The sequence below is a fragment of the Arachis hypogaea genome, chromosome 8 (genome assembly GCF_003086295.3).
Source record: "Arachis hypogaea cultivar Tifrunner chromosome 8, arahy.Tifrunner.gnm2.J5K5, whole genome shotgun sequence".
NCBI lineage: Eukaryota > Viridiplantae > Streptophyta > Magnoliopsida > Fabales > Fabaceae > Arachis > Arachis hypogaea.
In genome coordinates this window covers 50,860,497-50,880,917 of record NC_092043.1, presented here as the reverse complement: position 1 = coordinate 50,880,917, position 20,421 = coordinate 50,860,497, and the positions used below count along the sequence as shown (strand labels likewise).

Here is a 20,421-nt window from a genome sequence, read left to right as displayed (position 1 = left end):
TTTAAATATATTTATTATAAAGTATATATGATGACTACTAAATTAAGACTTTGCATTGAGGGCATAATATTATTTAAGTTGGAGAAATATAATGAAGATGTAGAGAAGTAGTTTGGTTTCAGAACTACCAGTCCAACAGTCCAAGTATATAAAATAAAACAAAATGGGACATATATCAAGATGAGAGTATGTGGTTAATTTTTTTTGTTATTGAAATAGATGTGGTGATATATTTTAATATTGTAATTTTTGGTATTTTTTAAATTTGTGAAAATATACAAATCTGAAGTCTGATTTTTGTACCTCAAATTTTTTATTTTTTTAACACAAATTGGACGGTCCAATTTGTGTATCTAAAAATCGGACGGTCCGATTTATACTCCGTGTATTAAATCATTTCATATTTTAAAAAAATATCATAGTTAATACTTAATTACAATTTAAAAAATACCATTGTTAATCTAATAATAAAAATAAAAAAGTGAGAGTATGTATGTTGTTTATTTATTTATTTTACCTGCTACCTACCAATCAAAATATGTAGGGAGTTGTCTGAAAATTCAACGAGCACATTGCCCAATTAAGATATAGGATAAATCATGATTAATAATTTAATACTTTATCCGTTTCTTTGGCTTATTCACTTTTGACCAATATCATGCTTTCCTTTTATTTTTGTTTCTATTAAATTCTTAAGTTATGCCATCTCATTACTATGGGACTTGTTTGGCTTTTAAATATAATTTTGTGTAGTTTTCTCTGAGATAGTCTCTTAATATATAAAGATCGAAATGATAGTGCAAAAATAATATTCATCTTACATAACACATTCAAATATGATACTTATAAATAAAATCAAATCAAATAAAGCGACAATAGATACAATGGTTAATTCAAATCTTAACAAGAAATAATTTAAAATTGACAATAAAATAGATGTAACATTAATCATAAAAGGCATGACAACATATTTTTTATATCTTAAACAACATAAGTAATTATTAATCAAATAAAAATATATTATATTTTTAAATTATCTATCTAAATTTTAATATTAAAATAACCATTCGTATACCTAGTAAAATGAATATTCAATATATCTATTATTTCTATTACCTATTATTTATGTTTTTTAATATTTTTATTATCAAGCTATATTTTTCTTATATATATATATATAGAGGTGCATGCCCCAATAAAGCAAAGCATATCTCTATAAAATTTCTTAAGGTTTGAATTATTTACTTTAGTCAAACAAACTTGTTAAGTTGACTTGACAAAAATATAAATGTTTTTAGTATGACTTCTATAAACTTCGATGTTAATAATAATAATAATAATAATAATAATAATAATAATAATAATAATAATAATAATAATAATAATTAAAAAAATAAAAAACCACTTGCATAAAAAAATTTCTCAGCAGAAATTCAAAAGCTACAAAAACTAATCATTTCTGTCCCCAACAAAAAGCAAAAGAAACCCATAAAAAAAATTGAACAAGATTCCCCAACATTACATGTGAGTAAAGCTAAATTTATTATTTATATCATTCGCATAAACCCTAAACTTGACACTACTCCCATCAATCTCTCCTCACAAATAATCACACTCATTCTTAGACACAATTCTTGTCCTGTTTCAGTTTCACAACCATGCTAACAACATTAACACATCATGTTCTATGTCTCATAATTATTATTACTATTTTTGTTCCATTAATAAGTTCAACCTACATGAATTCATGCAGATCATTTTGTGGCAACATAACCATAGATTACCCTTTTGCCCTCGGATACGGTTGCGGCCACCCCGGCTTCAAGGACCTCCTCCATTGTATCAACAATGTCCTCATGTTCCACATAAGCTCCGGATCCTATAGGGTCCTAGACATAGACTATGCATACCAAGCACTAACACTTCAAGAGCCTAACATGTCGACGTGCGATACGCTAGTGCTCGGCGGCCAGGGAAACGGCTTCACGGTCGAGCCGTGGCGTGCACCGTACATGAATCCGGCACCCGAGAACGTGTTTATGCTCATAGGTTGCTCGGCTATGTCACCGTTGTTCCAAGGTTTTCCCGGGAAGCACTTGCCATGCAAAAATGTTTCAGGAATGGGCTGTGAGGAGTACTATGGGTGCCGGGCCTGGGATGGGCTGGGCCACAATAGATTGGGCTCAGGGTATTTTGGGTCAGGCCCACCAGTATGTTGTGCTGTACCATATGAGGCTATTAAGTCCATTAACCTTACAAAGCTTGAGTGTGAAGGGTATAGTAGTGCTTATAGTTTGGCACCAATAAGGCTTAATGGGCCTAGTAGTTGGGCCTATGGGATCCGTGTGAAGTTTTGGGTGAAAGAAAGTGAAGAGTTCTGTGGCGCGTGTGAGGCAACCGGTGGCGCGTGTGGGTATGGCCTTGATGGAATTAAGCAAATTTGCATGTGTGGGAACTCCAATTCAACCTCCAATTGTGATTCAGGTTTGTCAGCTTAATTAAGATGAAGACTCACATGCAATTATCTTTATATGAAGTTGATAGTTGAGAGTCGTTAAATAATAATTTAGTCAAATGCGTCAAATTATTTAACGGTTTTAAATCAACAATTTCACATAAACAAAACTGGATGTGAGTTTTTGCCTTTAATTAAGCCTTCCATTTCTAATTCCCATTTTGTTTTATTAATCAATGTCTTCAAACGATATACTAAAATATGATAATGATAGATATTACCACGAATAAATGGAGTGATTAGCAATTTGCATTTTGTTTTGTTGTAAATTAACAAGTGACGGTTTATGAAAATTTGCAGTTAGTTTGTCTTCTAAAACAAGGCCCATGATCGTAGAAATAATAGCAGGTACTTATTGTCCTTTTTGGTTTGACTTATATTAGATTTTTTTTTATTATAGAATTTCTGATATTATATTATAAAATTGTTTATCCTATAAATTTAAATTTGTAAAAAAAAAATACATAAATAATTATATTTTTAAGATAAATATTTCTATAAAAATGTCTTCACATAAACATAACAGTTAGTCTTCACATAAACATAACATTATAAACTGTTAGATGATTTAGGGCTTGATTGGGCGCTATTATTTTGATAAAAAAAAGATATTTTTTAATGAAAAATATATTTTTTTATTTTTTAATGTGTTTGGCAAATTTTTAACAGTAGTAAAAATAAAAGTACTAGAAAAATAAAAAAAACCATCTTTTTTGAAAAGCTGTAAACAAAAAAAACACTTTTATATTGTTATACCCAAACATAATTGATAGATAAAAATTTTTTTTTACATGAGATATCTAAACATAAAATTACTTTTACTTCTCCATAAAATCTTTTAAAAAAAAATATTTTCTTAGAAGTTCACCCAAACAAACCCTAACATGTTTGATTAAGCCATCCAACCATTCGTAATATCATCTTCATGTAACCTATTTCTAATGCTTAGAACTAAATTAGTTGCTTCATTGATTGAGTTGAGTTAGGACTAAGCAAGAACCATCTCTTAAAATAACAATTAATTATGAGGGAAACATTTTTTTGTACGACACAATCTACATAGGAACATTCCCCGTTCACCTATGGGACCTTAATAATTTAATGAAAGTTGGTAAGTACAACCTCACTACTCCAATTTAATGAGTTTGCTATATGTAACTTCTATTGCAGGGTTATTGACCTACGTGCTGGCACGGACCACGACTAATAAATATTAAGATTACATAATTTATTTATATATTGTATGTGAGAATGTGATGTTTGATGTTTAGTTTGTACCACATTATATTCCACGTTGTAAGTAAATGTAATTTTTACCAAAGAAAGTACATAAATATGCAACACGAGAAACATGTGGGATTTAATTTTCATTCATTTTGCATAGTCCTTCAATACCTTGTTCAGATGTTCTAACTTACAATGTTATATTGACCATGCAAACCACACTCATATATTATATTTACCATATGTACTAAACAAAAATAATTTATATTTGTGGAGGATATCAATTATGATCCTCTAATCTAAGGCCTTGTCAAATTTATTCAAATATCTCATATTAATACAAAAAATGAGTTAACTTAGAATTGTCTATTATTTGTAGAAACTAGAGAGCAATGTAAGAAGGGTTTTTCACTTGATCTTATTCTTGAAAATCTGACATAATTTGTATAAAAACAGCACAACATATGTTTTTCCTGTGCTGCCTCCTTTTGTTCTTGTAAAAATAAAACAATAAAAAAATAAAATGGAAAACTTCAAATCCCCCTATACATTCCTAAAAACCTTTTCCTTTTTTGGCAATAGTACTGAAGGATACATAATTTTACATCCGAGATTATTAAATTATTAATGTACATCAAAGCCAGTCCATGCATCAAAATGATTCGAGCTTTTATTCAGTGACAGCACCTTCTTTTATTTTCTGCAATAGTTGAACACAGGAAGCAAAAGAAGATCCATCAAATGTGTGTGTGTGTGAGAGATAAAACTCAAAAGTAGTATATCCAAGATCCAATTTTAAGTCTAACTCACATTTGAGAGGTCCTTCCACAAATCGAGAGTCTTTAGAGCCTTTCCTGATTGTTGCGAGTCGCGCGCCACAGACACCCCTTCTGCTAGGTTCCTTACGCGGCCGCTGACTAGAAGAGCTGCTGCTGCATTGAGAATCTATAGCCATTTTTTTAATTACAAAGTTCAAAATATCTTATAAGAGACAAGTGCAATCATAATTCATAGAATTCGACACAAATTTCAGAATACTAGGCATGGTAGCAATATGAATTCTAGTCCAACAAAAAATGTTCTGTGCTTGAGTGTTTACAATTCAGAGGAAGGGGAATATAATGAAATAATCTGGCTCAAAATTGAAGGTCAATGGGTCAAAATTAAGATGGATGATGGGAACAAACACCATATGAACTTGATTTCATAAATTCCTGTTTCATATCAAGGCCAGGGGCCAGCACTTTCCTATCACTAGAATAGAGGTATTATCTGAAAAACAAAAGGTACTCACAATAGCATCAGCAATAGGCCCTGGCTCTCCGCCTAAAACGCGCCTCAGAACCTCTGCATTGTATTCGGGACCACCACCTTTTAAGCCTTCAAGAGTGCACCGAGGAATGCCAAACTCCACTAGCCCCACAAAAAAAATATAGCTGATGTAACGAGTGCATTGAGGTAAACATATGCAAAAGATCCTTTATACAACTCAATTAGTAGCACATGAGCTATATCAATTTACTTCATTCCAGAAACAAATCTGGAAAACAATAAAAGTATCATAATCTTACAGGGATCAAATGAGAACTTATCAATTCTCTCTGGTGTAACATCAAGAACTATACCAGGGCCTGCATGAAATTCATACAAGATGTCAGAAAGTACTACTCAATTCAGATTCAAACAAATAAATCTTCTGATGAAAAAAACTCCTGATTCAAAGCATGCAGGAGATCTTACCGAGAGGACTCATCTCATCCAAACCTTCAGAGTGAACCACTAAAGCTCTTTTCATGCCAAATCTTTGAAGTGCTTTAGCCATTTTGTAGACCTATTTAATAAAAGTGAGGATGACACTAGGCAATTAAAGAAGTGTAATTTGAACAGAAGAAAAACAATATGGATGCATTATACAAATAATTGAGTACAGAGAACCAACTCATACATATGCAATAACATGTAATTCGATTCAATTCATTTGAAGGATACTAATACATAGATTGTTTAAAAAACGTATCAAAGCCTCAGAGGTTGAAGCTCCGCTGCCACACACGTTTATGGAATTAAAAAGACAAAATGACCTAAATGGGCTAATACTACAGGACGGGGTTGTAATCATTTACAAAGTTCCAATGTAGACCATAAAGAACCAAGTTGCTTTCACAACTATCAATGATTCATATGCTAATATTATGAGCAAACAGAATCTTTCTTGATTATGCATTCTCCCCTTACTATAAATTTATCTGTTGGAGAACTTGCAAAGATTACACTGCAGATGGACTAGAAAGTCATTTTTTCAGTGAAATAACACCAATGAATTCTATGCAAATAAACTTACCAAATCTTCTGTGTATACCCCAACAACTGCAAAAGGTGCTTGCGCTGGATTTAACATGGGCCCCAATATGTTGAATACAGTTTTTACCTTCAGCTTTTTTCTAATAGGCCTGACAATCTGCATTGCTGGGTGATATTTCGGAGACATCATAAACCCAATTCCTGCTTCATTCACACATTTTCTTATCCCCTAATTTGCAAGGATAGGAAAATGAATCACTGAATGCATTCATCAATAATTTCTATAAGATAAATCCTATTATTTAAACAAAAAATACACATAGAGCCTAGAAGACTAGAATAGTCACTTTCTTATGAAGATGTCAGGACTCGAGATATACATCAATGCATTCCAATAGGTTTACATTATGGTTTAGCTTAAGTAGCTTCCTTTTCCAATGAACGCCAAATAAGCAGCAAATTTTTCACTATTATGTTCTACAGTTAACCAGTGATATACTGCAGTTTTTTAGAAAAACCATATTTCATTAATTATGCAAAGTGAACAAAGTAAGTATGCCATCAGATAACAAACAAGGCTAATATGAACCATAAGTAACAGTGTAACACATTCACAAACCTCAGGACCTAGGTCAATGACAACCCCCAATGCTTCTAATACATCAGCACTTCCACATTCAGAAGAGCTCGATCGGCTTCCTTGCTGCAACAAGTCACACAATATCCAAAACAAGCATCAATACAGAAACAATTTCAATTCAAATATTCAATCACATCAACATATATTCACTTTAAAACACCTTTGCAACTTTGGCACCGCAGGCTGCAGCAAGTATCGAAGCCGCGGTCGAAATGTTAACAGTGTTGGCACCATCCCCTCCAGTTCCAACAATATCAACCACATCAAGCAAACCTTCCACCTTGGTAGCATGATTGATCATAGCCCTTGCTAACCCCACAATCTATCCACAAAATAATCAAAACAATGATCAAACACAAGGAAACAACTCAGCAGTTGCTCAAAAGCTCATAATTCCAATGTCAATGAACAAATTAAAAGCAGATCCCTTTATATATAGAATCCGAAAACAAGAGCAACAAAAAAGAAGTTACTTCTTCAAAAGTCTCGCCTTTAGCTCTCAAGAGAACAAGAACAGCGCTAATCAAAGCCTCATCAGCTTCATTCAAGAGGAAGTGAAGAGAAGCTTCAGCTTCAGTTTCCGATAAATCAACTCCATTAATCAACGATTCAATTAGCTGCGCAAAACACACAAGAATTAGAATCAACTTAGAAATGAAGGAATTGAATCAATTAGGAAGTAAGTAGAATGAAAAATGGTTGATAACCTGGGTAATGGAGGAAACGGAGGAAGGTGAACGTGCATTGTTGTTAGAAACGGCGACGTATGCATTTGAAGAAGAAGCGGTGCAGGCGATGGAAAAGGTGGTTGCTTTCGGGTTGTTAAGGGAAAAGGAGGTTGGAAGGCGGTGATGAATTGAAGGTGTGGTGAGGGAAGAAGAAGAGAGAGCATGCGGCTGTGTGAGTGAGAGTGTGTGCGCCATTGATGTGTGTTCTTGTTGGGTCAAACTTTATTTAAAGAATGAAGAAATGGGTTTGAGACTTTTGAGATTGAAATCCAAAGTATTAGTGTGTTACAAAATGAGATCCAATCTTAATTCAAATTGGTATAGTTTTAGGTTTTAAATTCCTTTTTTTTTTCCATTTTGATTTGAATCATTCAATTGTTTTTAAACATTTTTTGTGTTTTTTTTATGGTGTCTTCCGACTAAAGATTAATCTGTCGCGAATTTAAACTCTATTTAAAAGTTTGTTGTTGGCTAATAAATTACTTAGATTCAAATATTCGACACTTGCTTAAGCGAAAAATGAGCTGACTCGACCGTCCCAAATTGGTTAAACATTTTTGGTGTTTAAAAGTTAAAACATTTCTTTAAATGTATTTAGACATGTAAATTTATACATAAGCATGCTATATTAAATAAGAGTATTGTATTTTTATTAATTAAATATTTTTGTATTTTCATTTGTTATATTTTATATTAATAATTTAAATTTAAAAGGATAATTTGCTAATTAAGTTAACTAATCTTTTAGTAAAATTATAAAAAATTTCAAAACTTGTTAATTTATTTGTTGCTTCTAATAGTTGGTCAATTTTTGAGAAAATACGTGCTTACTACTTTCTTTGAAATGTATTAAGATTTATCCAATACATAACTTTCTTTCCTTCTAATTAAATTAGTGATCATTCTTTACTTCCTTTGGCATATTAGAAAATCAATGTATTTAAACATATCTTTTTTATTATATTATATTACAAATTAATGTATTTTGGACAAATTATCCTATTTCCTTCCAAATTAACAAATTAATTATATTTTTTCCTTTTGAGTATATTAGAAAAAGAAATGTTAAGAGATTAACATTTTTATCAATATTAGTTGATATTTGACTAACACTTTATTTTTATATTATTAGAATTAAAAAATTAAAATTTAAAATCTAAAATTTAATACTTTAAATTTAAAATGTTGACTAAATATTGATAAAGAAAAAAATAAATTCTGTTGATAACATAGCATTAAAAATCCTATGCATTTTGGCATGTATATTGTTAACTTTTCTGGATATAAAACTTTTATGTTTAAAAATCAATGCATTTAAATATATATTTAAATCTATGTTATACATCGTCATAGCTGTGATTGGATCAAATAAATTTTGAAAATCAAAACTAATTTAATAGAAATGGAAATAAATATCATTCAAATTACAACAATTCTGATTAGAACACTACTATAGCCATTCCCATTATTGAAAGATTACAAATTTTGAAAATTTTATGTTACATAAAAAATAACAAAAATTTGAATATAAGAACTCTTGTATATTAATTATTACCACAATTAAATATGCATTAATCCATCTACAACAATGCAAAACATATCCCATGTACACAAAAAAAAATCAATAGTTAAATTAATTATTTATATAAAATACATATTAAAATATAAAATATATAAAACAATATTAGTGACCAGTTTTTAGGTATCCATCAAACTTTTATCTATCATTCTGCATTCACTCATATGACTAGACAAGTTCTGAAAACAAACCACCATCCCTATTTAATGCTAAGATTGCATTACAAACCTCTTGGTTGCACACTTGCACTTTATGTTCATACAAAGACAAAAAAACCTTCTCTCTTTCCTTATTCTATTCCATAATATGCAACAAAACATTGTGTATTATTTGTGTGTGAGTATTGAATTCAGAGCTGAGCAGAGTTATTGGCTATGGCTCCAGCATCATTGAGGAGGGGAACAAGTTGGTTTGCTCGGTGTTTCTCCAAAACAGCTGCAAAGAACAGGAGTCATAAATGTTTTTGACAAATATAAGGTAAATTTGAACAGTGATTTGGTTGAGCAAAAACAGAAAGAAAAAAGGACATACAATCACAGCCACCAATGTGTTTCCCTCCAATGAACACATTAGGCACAGTATTCTGTCCTGTCCACTCAGCTAGAGCTGCTTGAATGTGACCACCATCTCCTTCAAATAGGTAAACAAAATTCTCTCAGCAAAATTATAACAACCCTTTGGACAGAGTTGGATACATTAGAGAACAATATTCAAGACACTGATATTGAGTTCCATTTTCATTTTTCAATATTTTTTGTTTTTAATGTTTTCAAAACTGAAAAGTGAAAGCAACAAAATATATTCTTACTATTTTGAATTTTAAATATATTATGTATATCCGCTACCAAATCAACTATCATATATTTGTGTATAAATACACGTATTATTTCACAAACTTTGGTTATTTTTTTGCACACATTGCATGATTAATTTTAATATTTTCCTTCACAAAGTTAAAAAAAGCTGAAATCAATCATGCCTAAAAAATTGCTTAAATTTTCTGTTTCCATTATTGAAACATGGAAATGAAAATTAGAGAATGCCACAATGATAAGGCAAATATCACAATTAAGAGAAGAAGCAAATCAAAGCTACCTTCCTCATCCAATTCAATGACTTTGAAAGATGCTGATAGCTGTGTGAGAAGATCTTTGACCCTCTTGCAGTATCCACAATAAGTCTTACTGCCATCACACAAATTAACAATGGAACCTTGTTCATATACACATAATTGTCTTGCCAATAAATAATGCCAACTATATAATGCTACAACTCATATTCTAATGAATTTTAAAAGATACTTCATGAACATCAAAATAGTAACCAAATCAATCGCTACGTATTTGTAACATTTTTCTAGTTGTGAAAACTCAAATGCAGTTTAACTTCAGCCGCTAAATGACAATTTAATCAGTCTTGTCTTTTAACGATAATCAAATTTGTCAAATCATTTAAGGACTTTCAACTAGACGAGAGTCGCTAAATGACAATTTAATCAATCTTGTCAAATCATTTAACGATTTAGCCATTTAATCAAACTTGTCAAATTATTTAACGACTTTTAACTATCAATTTCATATAAAATTAACTATACCCAAGTTTTCACCTTTTCTGGTATATTTCCATAATCCGCTATTAAAAAAAAATAATTTTTTAAAGTAGCATAATTAAATTGTGTCCATGTATCAACCAAAACAAGTATCATGATTTCAATTTTAGTTTTAAAGCTCTATTCTACAGTCTACACTATTCATGATTACAAGTCACAACCTGCATAACAATCAAGGTTTGAAAAGTGTGATCATATGATTGGGTCGTTGACTCGATTAAAAAAAAATCAAATTCAAAAATTGAGAACGAGAGATACCTGAAAACGACAACAGGAGCTGAAGATGCAATCTGCTTAGCCTTATTCAACGCCATTTCAAGTTCCTCTTTGCTTATATTCTGTGAACTCAAGAAAGACCCCATTTTTTTACCCTTTTATCACAGAACAGAGGACAAAACCACAGGTGGAAAAGGTTGCAGCTTTCGGGAAAGGAAAGGGACACGTGTTACAAGCTCCCAAGAAGGGAATTAATGGTGGCAATGTCTGAGAAGCGCACGTGTTGGGGATTCTGCAGTTGATTGCCACCGCAACAATTGAAGGGTTGGTTCGATTTTCGGAAGAAATAGAAGGAAAATTGAAGTTAGAATTGAATGGAATTGGAGAAGCAGAAGAAATTAGGGTTTGATTTTGATTTTGCGTTTAGTGATGATCGGTGAGAGTTGTCGTCTTTGTCTTTTGGCTCTTTGATGAAACGACAATGTCGTCTATTTAAGGAAAAGGGATAAAACTTAAAAAGTCAAACATCAAATTTAGAAATTACTTTTTTGAAAGGTCGATTTTATTTTATTTTTATTGAAAAAATAGTTCTATTGAGTCTTTAAAATTTAAATAAATTTTCTATGATACCGTTTTATATGAAGTATTGATATTTTTAACATAATAAATTGTTTAAGCCTTTTTTAAGTTTTCTAAATTTTAAAAATTATTAAAAAATAATCTATCACTCTAATTATTTATGTATTTATTAAATTTATTTTACCTAAAAAAAATCATTTTGTTCTACGACTTCTAGATATGCATTTTTTTTCCATTGCACAAATAAAATTAATATATCAAATGAACCCATAAAAATGTTTGATATACCACCATTTTAGAGACATAAAGAAAGAAATAAAAGGGAGAGAAAGTAAGCGATAAGATAAAAAAAATATATATGTTGGAAGCTATTATAATATAGAGACACTGTATAGTTATAAAAATTCAGAATTTAACAATAAGTAGGTTTAATTATTCTGTTGGTCCGTATAGTTTTGCAAAATTTTTAATTAGGTTTTTATACTTTTTTTCTTTTAATTGAGTCATTGCACTAATTTTTTTTTAATTGGGTCTCTATACTTTTTTTTCTTTTTATTTGGGTCTCTGTACTAATTTTTTTTAGTTAGGTCCCTATAAAATTAAGTCAATTATTACTAAAATGGACCTAATTGAAAAAAAAAAGTATAAAGACCTAATTAAAAATTTCATGAAACTATAGAGACCAATAGAGTAATTAAACCTAATAAGTATAATTAAATAACATTTTTTAAATAAAAAATATAATAGATTTTACTATTTTTGTATCTTGTATGTTTGTATGACCTAAACTTTGTTACACATAAATAACACTTGTCCTTAAATTAGACACAAATTTTTGTCACAACTTGAATTCACTTGGATGCAAAAATGGCTTCCAAATCTTGGTACAATGAACTAGGTTTTGATTTGAAATCAGATGAACTACCACTCTTTTTGGTTCCCCAAAAACCACTCCACCTACTAGTACCACTAGTAGAAGGATCATTCATTGCTCCACTTCTTTCTCTACCAAAACTAGATTTTGCAAATTCTCTCAACTGTTTAAGCCATGGTCTATCAGGTGTACCTGAACTCATGCTATCAGAGCTTCTATATCTGTCTCCCTCTCCGAAAACAATGCCGCCGGTTCCTCGATTTTCGTGTCCATTTTGTGGCAACTCCTTCTCCAAAATCTTGATGCCCTTTTGAGGCATGAAGTACAAAAGAAAACCAATTGAAGCAATCTTCAATCCTTTGAAGAATGACTTTTCTTGAGGGTCAAGAAACCTTGTTTGTCTATATAATGCACACCATTCATTTGCAAGTTGAGCACAATACTCCACTAGGAACAACATAATCATGAAGATCCCAAGCTTTTTCTCAATTCCCAATGAGATATCCATCTTCAAGAGCACAAAGCAAGTAACAAAGAATGCAAACTCACATGAGAGTGAGATTATCTCAACTAGCTGAACTTTTTTCTTTATGAATGGCTTCTTTAGCAGCATAAAGAATAGCTGAAATGATGTCATTGAAAGAATAACAATAATTGGTGTCTTGGAACTTCCATTTAGCACAAATGCACCTGCCATTATTCCAAGGGTGACCCTCCTTATGGTTTCAAGAAACACATAGTAAATCCTGAGAATCCCAAAGAGCTTTTGGATGAAAGGCGCCTCGGCGTCTTCTGTTTCGTCGTCTGAGGCAATGATCCGGTCGCCTAGGCTTGGAAAGCGTCCGCCGGTTATTTGGGAAAGCATGTATTTTGGAGGGCCTCTTAGGTCCTCAAAGAGTGGTCCAAAGATGATTAGATGAAGAGATTTTGGTTGGTCCTTCCAACTCCATTGGCCTCTTTTACCTGGACCAAGAGTTACCCTAATAAGCTCTTGATACCAATGAAATTCCTCACCTTCTTGATGAACTTCCTTGTATTGAAGTAGTTTCCCAAATGTGATACCAATTGAGAGGAATAGGAACAAAAATAGAAGCACAATAGACACACAAACCAATAGTAGAACGCCAACTGCCATTGCTGAAGGGCCTCCCCCTATAAAATCCACACATAACACATTCAAATGACAAAAATTAGACCTGATCATGACAGTTAGAATCTCTTAAAGATATTACAACTTTAAATAAATCAACCGATTTTACAAAATTTTTACTAAGTCAAATGATTTTACCATTTAAATCTTGTTATAATTCTGTTATTTAGTTTACTTTTTCGATTTCACGTGAAATCTCAATTTTCTCTGCCTTATTAACTTATACCTCTCTTGTTTTTTGTTCAAACTTCAAACTATGCAATTTGCTAAACAATACCCTAAGAACACAAGTTAAGGTTTCTAAATGACAAATAAATAACATTAAGATTACCACTAATAAGATCAGAAGAGGCCTTGCAAATAGCAGGTAGTGCAAGAACTACAAGGAATATCTCAAATCTTGGAAATATAAGTGCTCCATATGCCCTTGGCTTATCAGAGTTTCTCTTCCCATATTTCAGGATCATGAGGAGAAGAGCATGCAGAACCAGCAAACCACCACAGATCACAGCTAACCAAAACATGCTTCTATAAAAATCTGTCCATCTATAAACAAAATAAAAGGGAAAGGGAAAAAAAAAACAATTTGAAAGTTGATTATTGCATATATATGTAACATAATGTATAGACTATTAACATCCATAAAACTCACCCACTGTAATGCTGTGAATCCAAAATATATTCGGCTTCCGGCCTCATGTTTTCGCTCTGCAGGTATGCATTTTCGTCTTTCATTAAAGGATACTAACCAATTTTCATTAATAAATTTCAGTAGCTTGATGAACAAGTTAACTTGGTCTTACCTCAAAAAATTGCTGGTACTCTAAAGAAGTAAGTGGTGATCCATACACTGATGAAGCTGCAATGCTCAAATTAAAGCTTTGGTGAATCGGTTTTGAAGCTTTGGTGAATGATGAATCAGAGCTTCCATAAGGACCAGAGGCTATAGTGAATAGGTTCAGTTGTCCAGGTTCCCATGGCACTGTAAAATAAGGTACAGTCCATCGCATATGCCTCGCGAATTCATAGAATTCGACCGGTAACTTGGCTGTTAACCATCTTGATAGTGCAAAGACTTGAATATGACACAAAATTCTCTGCATGATTTACAAAATTTGAGAATATATTGAAAGATATTGAAGTTAACTAAACAATTTCTAATAGTAAGTAGGATTTTCAAGGTAGTTAAGTATCCTACAAAGAGATTCCTCGCCGGATCAACGATCAAGAAAGATGACTTTGTAAATGTACCAACAGATTGAAGGCTTGCAGTTGAGATAGTAAGCAGCCCTGCCACCAGCGCAGTCGCGATGAAAGAAGCAGTTGTAAATGCAGAAACCACTGATGAAATCACAGGCATAGTGTCTGCATCATTCATGAGTTGTATCAATGTCTAACAAAAATTATAGATAGCATCAATTTTTAAAAGAAAAGATTAGTAGTAATCATTAATCAGTCATCTTACAGTGCCTAACTTGTAGAACATTGGAAGGTAGATTTTGATTTCCTGCTACATCGCGAGTCGCATTCTCAGGAACACTGACATATACTAAATCATCATCTGCTTGTAACTCAACAATGTATGTGCTCCTTCTAAATTCATGGAAGCTAGAGAGACATGAAAAAAAGTTTGATTAATTAGGATCCATCATCAACTTTGCAATATAGAGAACAGAAAATGCATACCTTTTTACAAGGCCTCCAGAAACTGATATACAAGAGGTGTTGAAACCAAACACAGGCTTTGCAAATTCAACTAATACTTGGAGATTGTGTTCTTTGGTCCTCATGCTATATGTACTCAACATCACAGCAGGCCTCTTAGAATCTGAATTCAATCACATGAAAGAAACATTAGCACATGAATCTAGATTTCTAGATAGTGTTTTTTTCTTGGTGGATAACATGTACCATAAAGGAAAGTAACTGGTGAAGTTGGAGAAAATTGAGTCATTTCTCTGCTTATTATAGACTCCGAATTGAAATCGACTGAGATAATTGCAGTATGGGAGATATTACCAACCTGAAATCAGAGTATGTCAAAGAAAAAAACAGAATATAATGTATAATTATGAAGAGATGAAACTAGATTAAGCAAAAGCTATATTTAACCAACCGAGTATCCGAATCTTCTGTTTCCAAGACTCTCTTCACTGATTGGAAGAAGTGAACCCTGACTAATGCTGAGAGATTTCATGATTTCTGAAGATGAATTAAGAACTGGTGCTGAGAAGTACAAATATACTTTTAGTTTGTCATTGTCATTAGTTGCTTGAACTGTTCTTGTTTCACTGTTAAGTTGAAGTAGCTTCTCTGGTATATGAGTCCTGAGGTTCACATAAACCTTTCTTCTATCTGTAGATCATGTTAAAAAATTTGCAGGATTCACTATAGTTCTTGACATTCAAAATTATCATTTTTGTTTAATAAACTCTATATATATATAAATACTCACCAAAATGTACATAGACACTTGAATTTTGCTTTCTTATAAAGCTGTTACCAGCCATGTCTGTGCAGAAATCTCTGTCCATTACAAGGATTGCGCGGCCGAATTGCGCAGTCGAGTTCAAACTAACAAGAAGAGAGTACATGAGGTTTGGTTTCAAAATTGTAAGGGAAGATGGTATAACCTGGCCAGCACCATAGACAAGAAGCTGCAAAACAATTATAACAGCACTTTGTTAAAGATTCATTATTCAACATAGAATCTATGTCACTTATTCATTATTCTTTGTTCCTGTTTTGATTAGAACAATTGGAATTTTAATCAAAGTTAACCATGAAATGAAACCACCAACTAACTTACATTGCAAGCATTCACAGACTTGCATCCAAAACCTCCTCCACCCATACAAGGTTCACTGAAAGATACATTCACTGTTACATTTAAAGAACTTGTGAAATTTGTTGAAGTTGTAATATATGCAGTTGGAGGAACTGTATCTGAAAAAAGAAAATAAAAAATTAAATTAGTGATAAGTAAAATTAAATTCAGAACAAATTAAAAGCATAAAGATAGAGAATGGTTCTTCACCAATAGTCCAATTATAAGTAACACATCCAAGTCCTTGATCCCCATTATTATTGTTGCACACTTCAAATGTATGATTTCCATCCTTCAAGCTTGAGTATGTAACTCTTTCTCCATTTTTACAATCTGATGCAATCCCATCATCCAACTGCATACATGGTATATATATATACATAATCATCAAATTTGCATTATCCCATAATAGAAAGTTAGAAATTAAAAGCAATAACCAACATTTTAGTTCTAATTTACATGTAACAAATTAGTCCACTTCATCATACAGCAATAACAACACCTGAATTTTTCGCACGGGTATGCTTGATGATGTATTTAAGGAGAGTGGTTCTTCTCCTTTAATAGAAGGTGAATACTCAGGTCCAGTTAACTTCATGTGAAGTTGATAGTTGAGAGTCGTTAGATAATAATTTAGTCAAAACTGTCAAATCATTTAACGACTCTCAATTATCAACCTCACATGAAGTTAACTGCATCTGAGTTTTCACCTTAATAGAAAGATCTCACTCTACTTTTAGCTACAGAAGTACCTTTATACGATTCGATCCACTCTCGTACTATCTAAAACGAAATTCTACCATCTTTTCTATAATGCAAACACTAACAAATTTGGCCACAAAATGAGTTACTACTACAAAAAGAAAGAGACAAACCTTGCAACTGAGGCTGCAGTTTGATGAACATGTTCCACCATTGCCAGAATGAACAACTTCAAATGAAAATGCTGCTGAGCTCAAATGAGAGAATGCATGAGGTGCCTTCAAGAACTTCAAAGAGAAATGATCTGAACCACCACCACCATCACATTTGGTTATTGAACACAGTAGTGATGAACAAACCAAACATAGTACCATACACAAGTTCAACACTTTATGCAGGCCCATCTCAGAGAACACTCAAACTAACACAAAGTAGGAATTCTTCAAATTAATGGAGTGAAAAAGTGAACATTATGGTGAATTTGTGAAGTGAAAAAGTGTTGAAATAAATGAAGGGTGTTTCTATTTCAAGGATAAGTGATGAACGTTATATGTATATATTTGTGTATTAGTGGCCATTGATTGGATGAATAATAATGCATTATAAGGATAAGTAGTGAATGAACAATGTGACACAATTGTTTTATACTTCGTGACCTTTGAGGTTGTAATTAATATAACAGAACCACGTGTAACAATCACACGATAGAGAAACTGTCACGGGTATATATATAGTTCTTGTCATCTATAGAATCATAGAACCTGCATTTAATTATATATGTATCTTTGTTCAGGATTTCTTAATTTTTTCTGTTTTTCATTTCTTCAATTCTTCTTACTTTAGATGTTAGTCAAACTATAAACTAATTTAGTAGTTTTTGTGGAACTAATTCTCATAAATTAGTTTATAATAATGGTAGTTGAAAGAAGCAATTAGCACCATAAATGCAGGATAATGAAGGATTAAACCATATATATGTATAGGCATGAATGGACTTAAGAAAATGAAAGGAAAAAAAATATGAATAATGAAAAATGAAAAAAGTGTTGTTGGTCCAATTCAATTGTATAAGAAGACAATAAAAAAGGGAATTGAAAAGGTAAGTGGAGAAGATAGATATATTATTGCTTATTATCATTATTTGAGAGAGTGACAAAATCATGAGAATGATTTGTCATATCAAAACAAAATGGCTGCGAACCACAACCTTAGAAACGTTATCCAATCACCTTATATTATTGCTCTTTCTTATTGGCCATAAATAAATACAAATGTAAAATAAATAAATCTAATCATTGCCGCACACACTAGACACAATCATTCACATTTGGCTATTTAATTAGATTTAGAGCTTCAAACCAGACAGAGAGTTCAAACTAATTAATGATAATAATTGTTTTTAATTTAAAAAAAATGGGTGAATTTAGGAGTGTCAAAAATTTCGAACAGACAGGGATTCCCGCGAAAACCGTTTCGAATAGGGTTCTAATGGTGGGAAATTTTTTTCGTGGGGATGGGATGAGGAGTAAAATTCTTCCGAGACAGGCGCCGGTACCCGAGTGGGGATCCCGTCCCATCCCCAATAATTTTTCGAATTTTTTAACTTACTTAATAACCCTTACTTTATTTTTAATATAGAGATTTTTTTAGTAATTTTACTCATTAAAAAATTCTAACCCTATTGTTCAAGATTTTATTTTATACACTATGATTTGCTATGTTATATTTCTGGACTTATAATCTTGGATAAGATATGTTTATGTGTTTGTAATAATATTTTGTAACTTGTTTTTTTATTTTTTTATATTTTTTATTATAATTTCCATATGAATGTTAAACACATAGAGATGGAGAATGAGGCCGTGGGTAATGCAAAAAACGCAGAAAACAAAAATTGAGACAATTATTCTCCCATGGCAGAAAATGAAGCGGAAACGGGGATTAATTCTGGGGACAGGAATGAGGAGCAGGGAGGCATTCCCCGCCCCCACCCCATCCCATTGACATATCTAGGTGAACTTCAATCTGCCACAATGCAAAATTGCAAGTAGCAGCTACCATCATTACATTATATCTATGCTATTTTATTCTGTTTTGGCCATAAAAAACAAAAAAAATTATGATATTTTATCACTACAAAAATAAAATTGATTAATTACTATAAAAATAGAATAATACTATACATTTAAGTCTTTTTATTAATTAAATTCAATTGAATTGGTCTAACATAACAAAAATTAGTTATAACTAACATTATTTTAAGTCTTATTATTAACTTGATTGAACGTGAATCATAAAACGACATGGATATATAATATTAACTAGTTCCTATCTAGCAACTAGTATTTTTCTAGCTAATTTTAAGTCGTAAATTAATGAGACAAATACACTGATTCCTAATCAATTGAAAAAAATTTTAGTGATCAAATGATAATCGTAAATTTATCACTAAATTAAAAACTAATTTTATAAAAAAATAGACTAAAAAATAGTTATTAACTAATAATAAATTCTCTACTAATGATGTCCCAATAATACTGGAAGAACTTGGCTGTCATACCATCTTCTCCCAGGGTACTTTGGGGATGCACACTGAAAGTAGCTTTCTTAACTTCTTCTATAGTAACCGGTCTTTGCAACCTACGGTTCATGGAAGTTGTAACCTTAGGCTCAAAGTCGGTGAAATAAAGATCTGGTTCGGTTTGGCATGTGGAAGAGAAGATCTTCTTAAAATATTCCTCAGCTACTCCTGCAACTTCTGAATTTGTAGTTGCTGTTTCACCATTTACACTCTCTAATTTTCAAATTCTGTTCCTTCTCATCCTATTTCTGAATATTTTTTTGGAAAAATTGAGTGTTGCGATCCCCTTTTTGAAATCATTTAACCCTGAATTTTGCCTTCCAATACATCTCTTCATCATGGTAAGCTATTTTCAATTTTCGCTCTAGTTCCAGCAGCTCCTCTCCACGATACACGCCCGCTGATCTCAGCTCTTCAATCTGATGGCTTAGTTGCTCAATCTGTTTTTTAGAGTTGTGCTTTTCCTCCCGTTGCCATTGAACAATATCGTGTCTACATCTTTTTAACTTTTGGGCCAGAATGAACATTGGGGAGCCTGAGATTTCTTCTTTCCAAGTATCACAAATAATCTGTCGCACTTCAGGTTTTGAGCACCATCTCTCTTGGAACATGAATCATCTCTTAGAGTTTTCTAGTCTCAGGTTAGAGTCAATCAAAAGAGGGACATGGTCTGAACCCAACTCCGAGAGCCTAAGGACCAGTGAATTAGCGTACATCGACAGCCAATCAGTCCCGGCGAGGGCCCTATCCAATCTTTCCTGTACCAAGTCATCTCTGTGGCGCCTATTTGACCAAGTGAAAGGTCTCCCTACCATCCCTATGTCCACAAGAGTTCCATCATCAATAAATTTGCGAAATACAGTGATGGAAGATGTCGATTTAGCAATACCTCCCAA

General features: G+C 32.1%; 4 protein-coding genes across 5 annotated transcripts; 1 reads left to right on the top strand and 3 right to left on the bottom strand.

The window, feature by feature from the left end:
- The first annotated feature begins 1,565 nt into the window (after positions 1-1,565).
- LOC112708185 (uncharacterized) lies at positions 1,566-3,907 on the top strand. Of its 2 annotated transcripts, XM_025760354.3 has the most exons (3): positions 1,566-2,484; positions 2,816-2,863; positions 3,686-3,907. In XM_025760354.3, exons 1-3 carry the CDS (start codon positions 1,659-1,661, stop codon positions 3,730-3,732), a joined length of 921 nt encoding a protein of 306 aa, XP_025616139.1. In that variant the 5' UTR covers positions 1,566-1,658; the 3' UTR covers positions 3,733-3,907. The 2 variants fall into 2 exon arrangements, with proteins under 2 accessions (XP_025616139.1, XP_025616140.1); XM_025760355.3 differs by lacking the exon at positions 2,816-2,863.
- Positions 3,908-4,132: 225 nt separating this feature from the next.
- Positions 4,133-7,704, bottom strand: LOC112708183 (anthranilate phosphoribosyltransferase, chloroplastic). The gene is made up of 10 exons (XM_025760352.3): positions 7,388-7,704; positions 7,154-7,297; positions 6,841-7,002; positions 6,660-6,743; positions 6,081-6,269; positions 5,480-5,570; positions 5,311-5,370; positions 5,034-5,152; positions 4,550-4,684; positions 4,133-4,439 (listed from the first exon to the last, which is right to left on the bottom strand). Exons 1-10 carry the CDS (start codon positions 7,601-7,603, stop codon positions 4,410-4,412), a joined length of 1,230 nt encoding a protein of 409 aa, XP_025616137.1. The 5' UTR covers positions 7,604-7,704; the 3' UTR covers positions 4,133-4,409.
- A 1,311-nt stretch (positions 7,705-9,015) lies between these two features.
- Positions 9,016-12,075, bottom strand: LOC112708184 (glutaredoxin-C1). Its single transcript, XM_025760353.2, has 4 exons — positions 10,855-12,075; positions 10,083-10,171; positions 9,519-9,617; positions 9,016-9,422 (listed from the first exon to the last, which is right to left on the bottom strand). Exons 1-4 carry the CDS (start codon positions 10,956-10,958, stop codon positions 9,337-9,339), a joined length of 378 nt encoding a protein of 125 aa, XP_025616138.1. The 5' UTR covers positions 10,959-12,075; the 3' UTR covers positions 9,016-9,336.
- A 39-nt stretch (positions 12,076-12,114) lies between these two features.
- On the bottom strand, positions 12,115-17,773 carry LOC112708182 (uncharacterized). Its single transcript, XM_025760350.3, has 13 exons — positions 17,118-17,773; positions 16,453-16,597; positions 16,225-16,361; positions 15,871-16,072; positions 15,532-15,770; positions 15,327-15,438; positions 15,102-15,243; positions 14,881-15,023; positions 14,614-14,780; positions 14,219-14,512; positions 14,068-14,123; positions 13,747-13,961; positions 12,115-13,417 (listed from the first exon to the last, which is right to left on the bottom strand). The coding sequence occupies exons 1-13, from the start codon at positions 17,346-17,348 to the stop codon at positions 12,243-12,245; spliced, it is 3,258 nt and encodes a 1,085-aa protein (XP_025616135.1). The 5' UTR covers positions 17,349-17,773; the 3' UTR covers positions 12,115-12,242.
- Between the last annotated feature and the right edge of the window lie 2,648 nt (positions 17,774-20,421).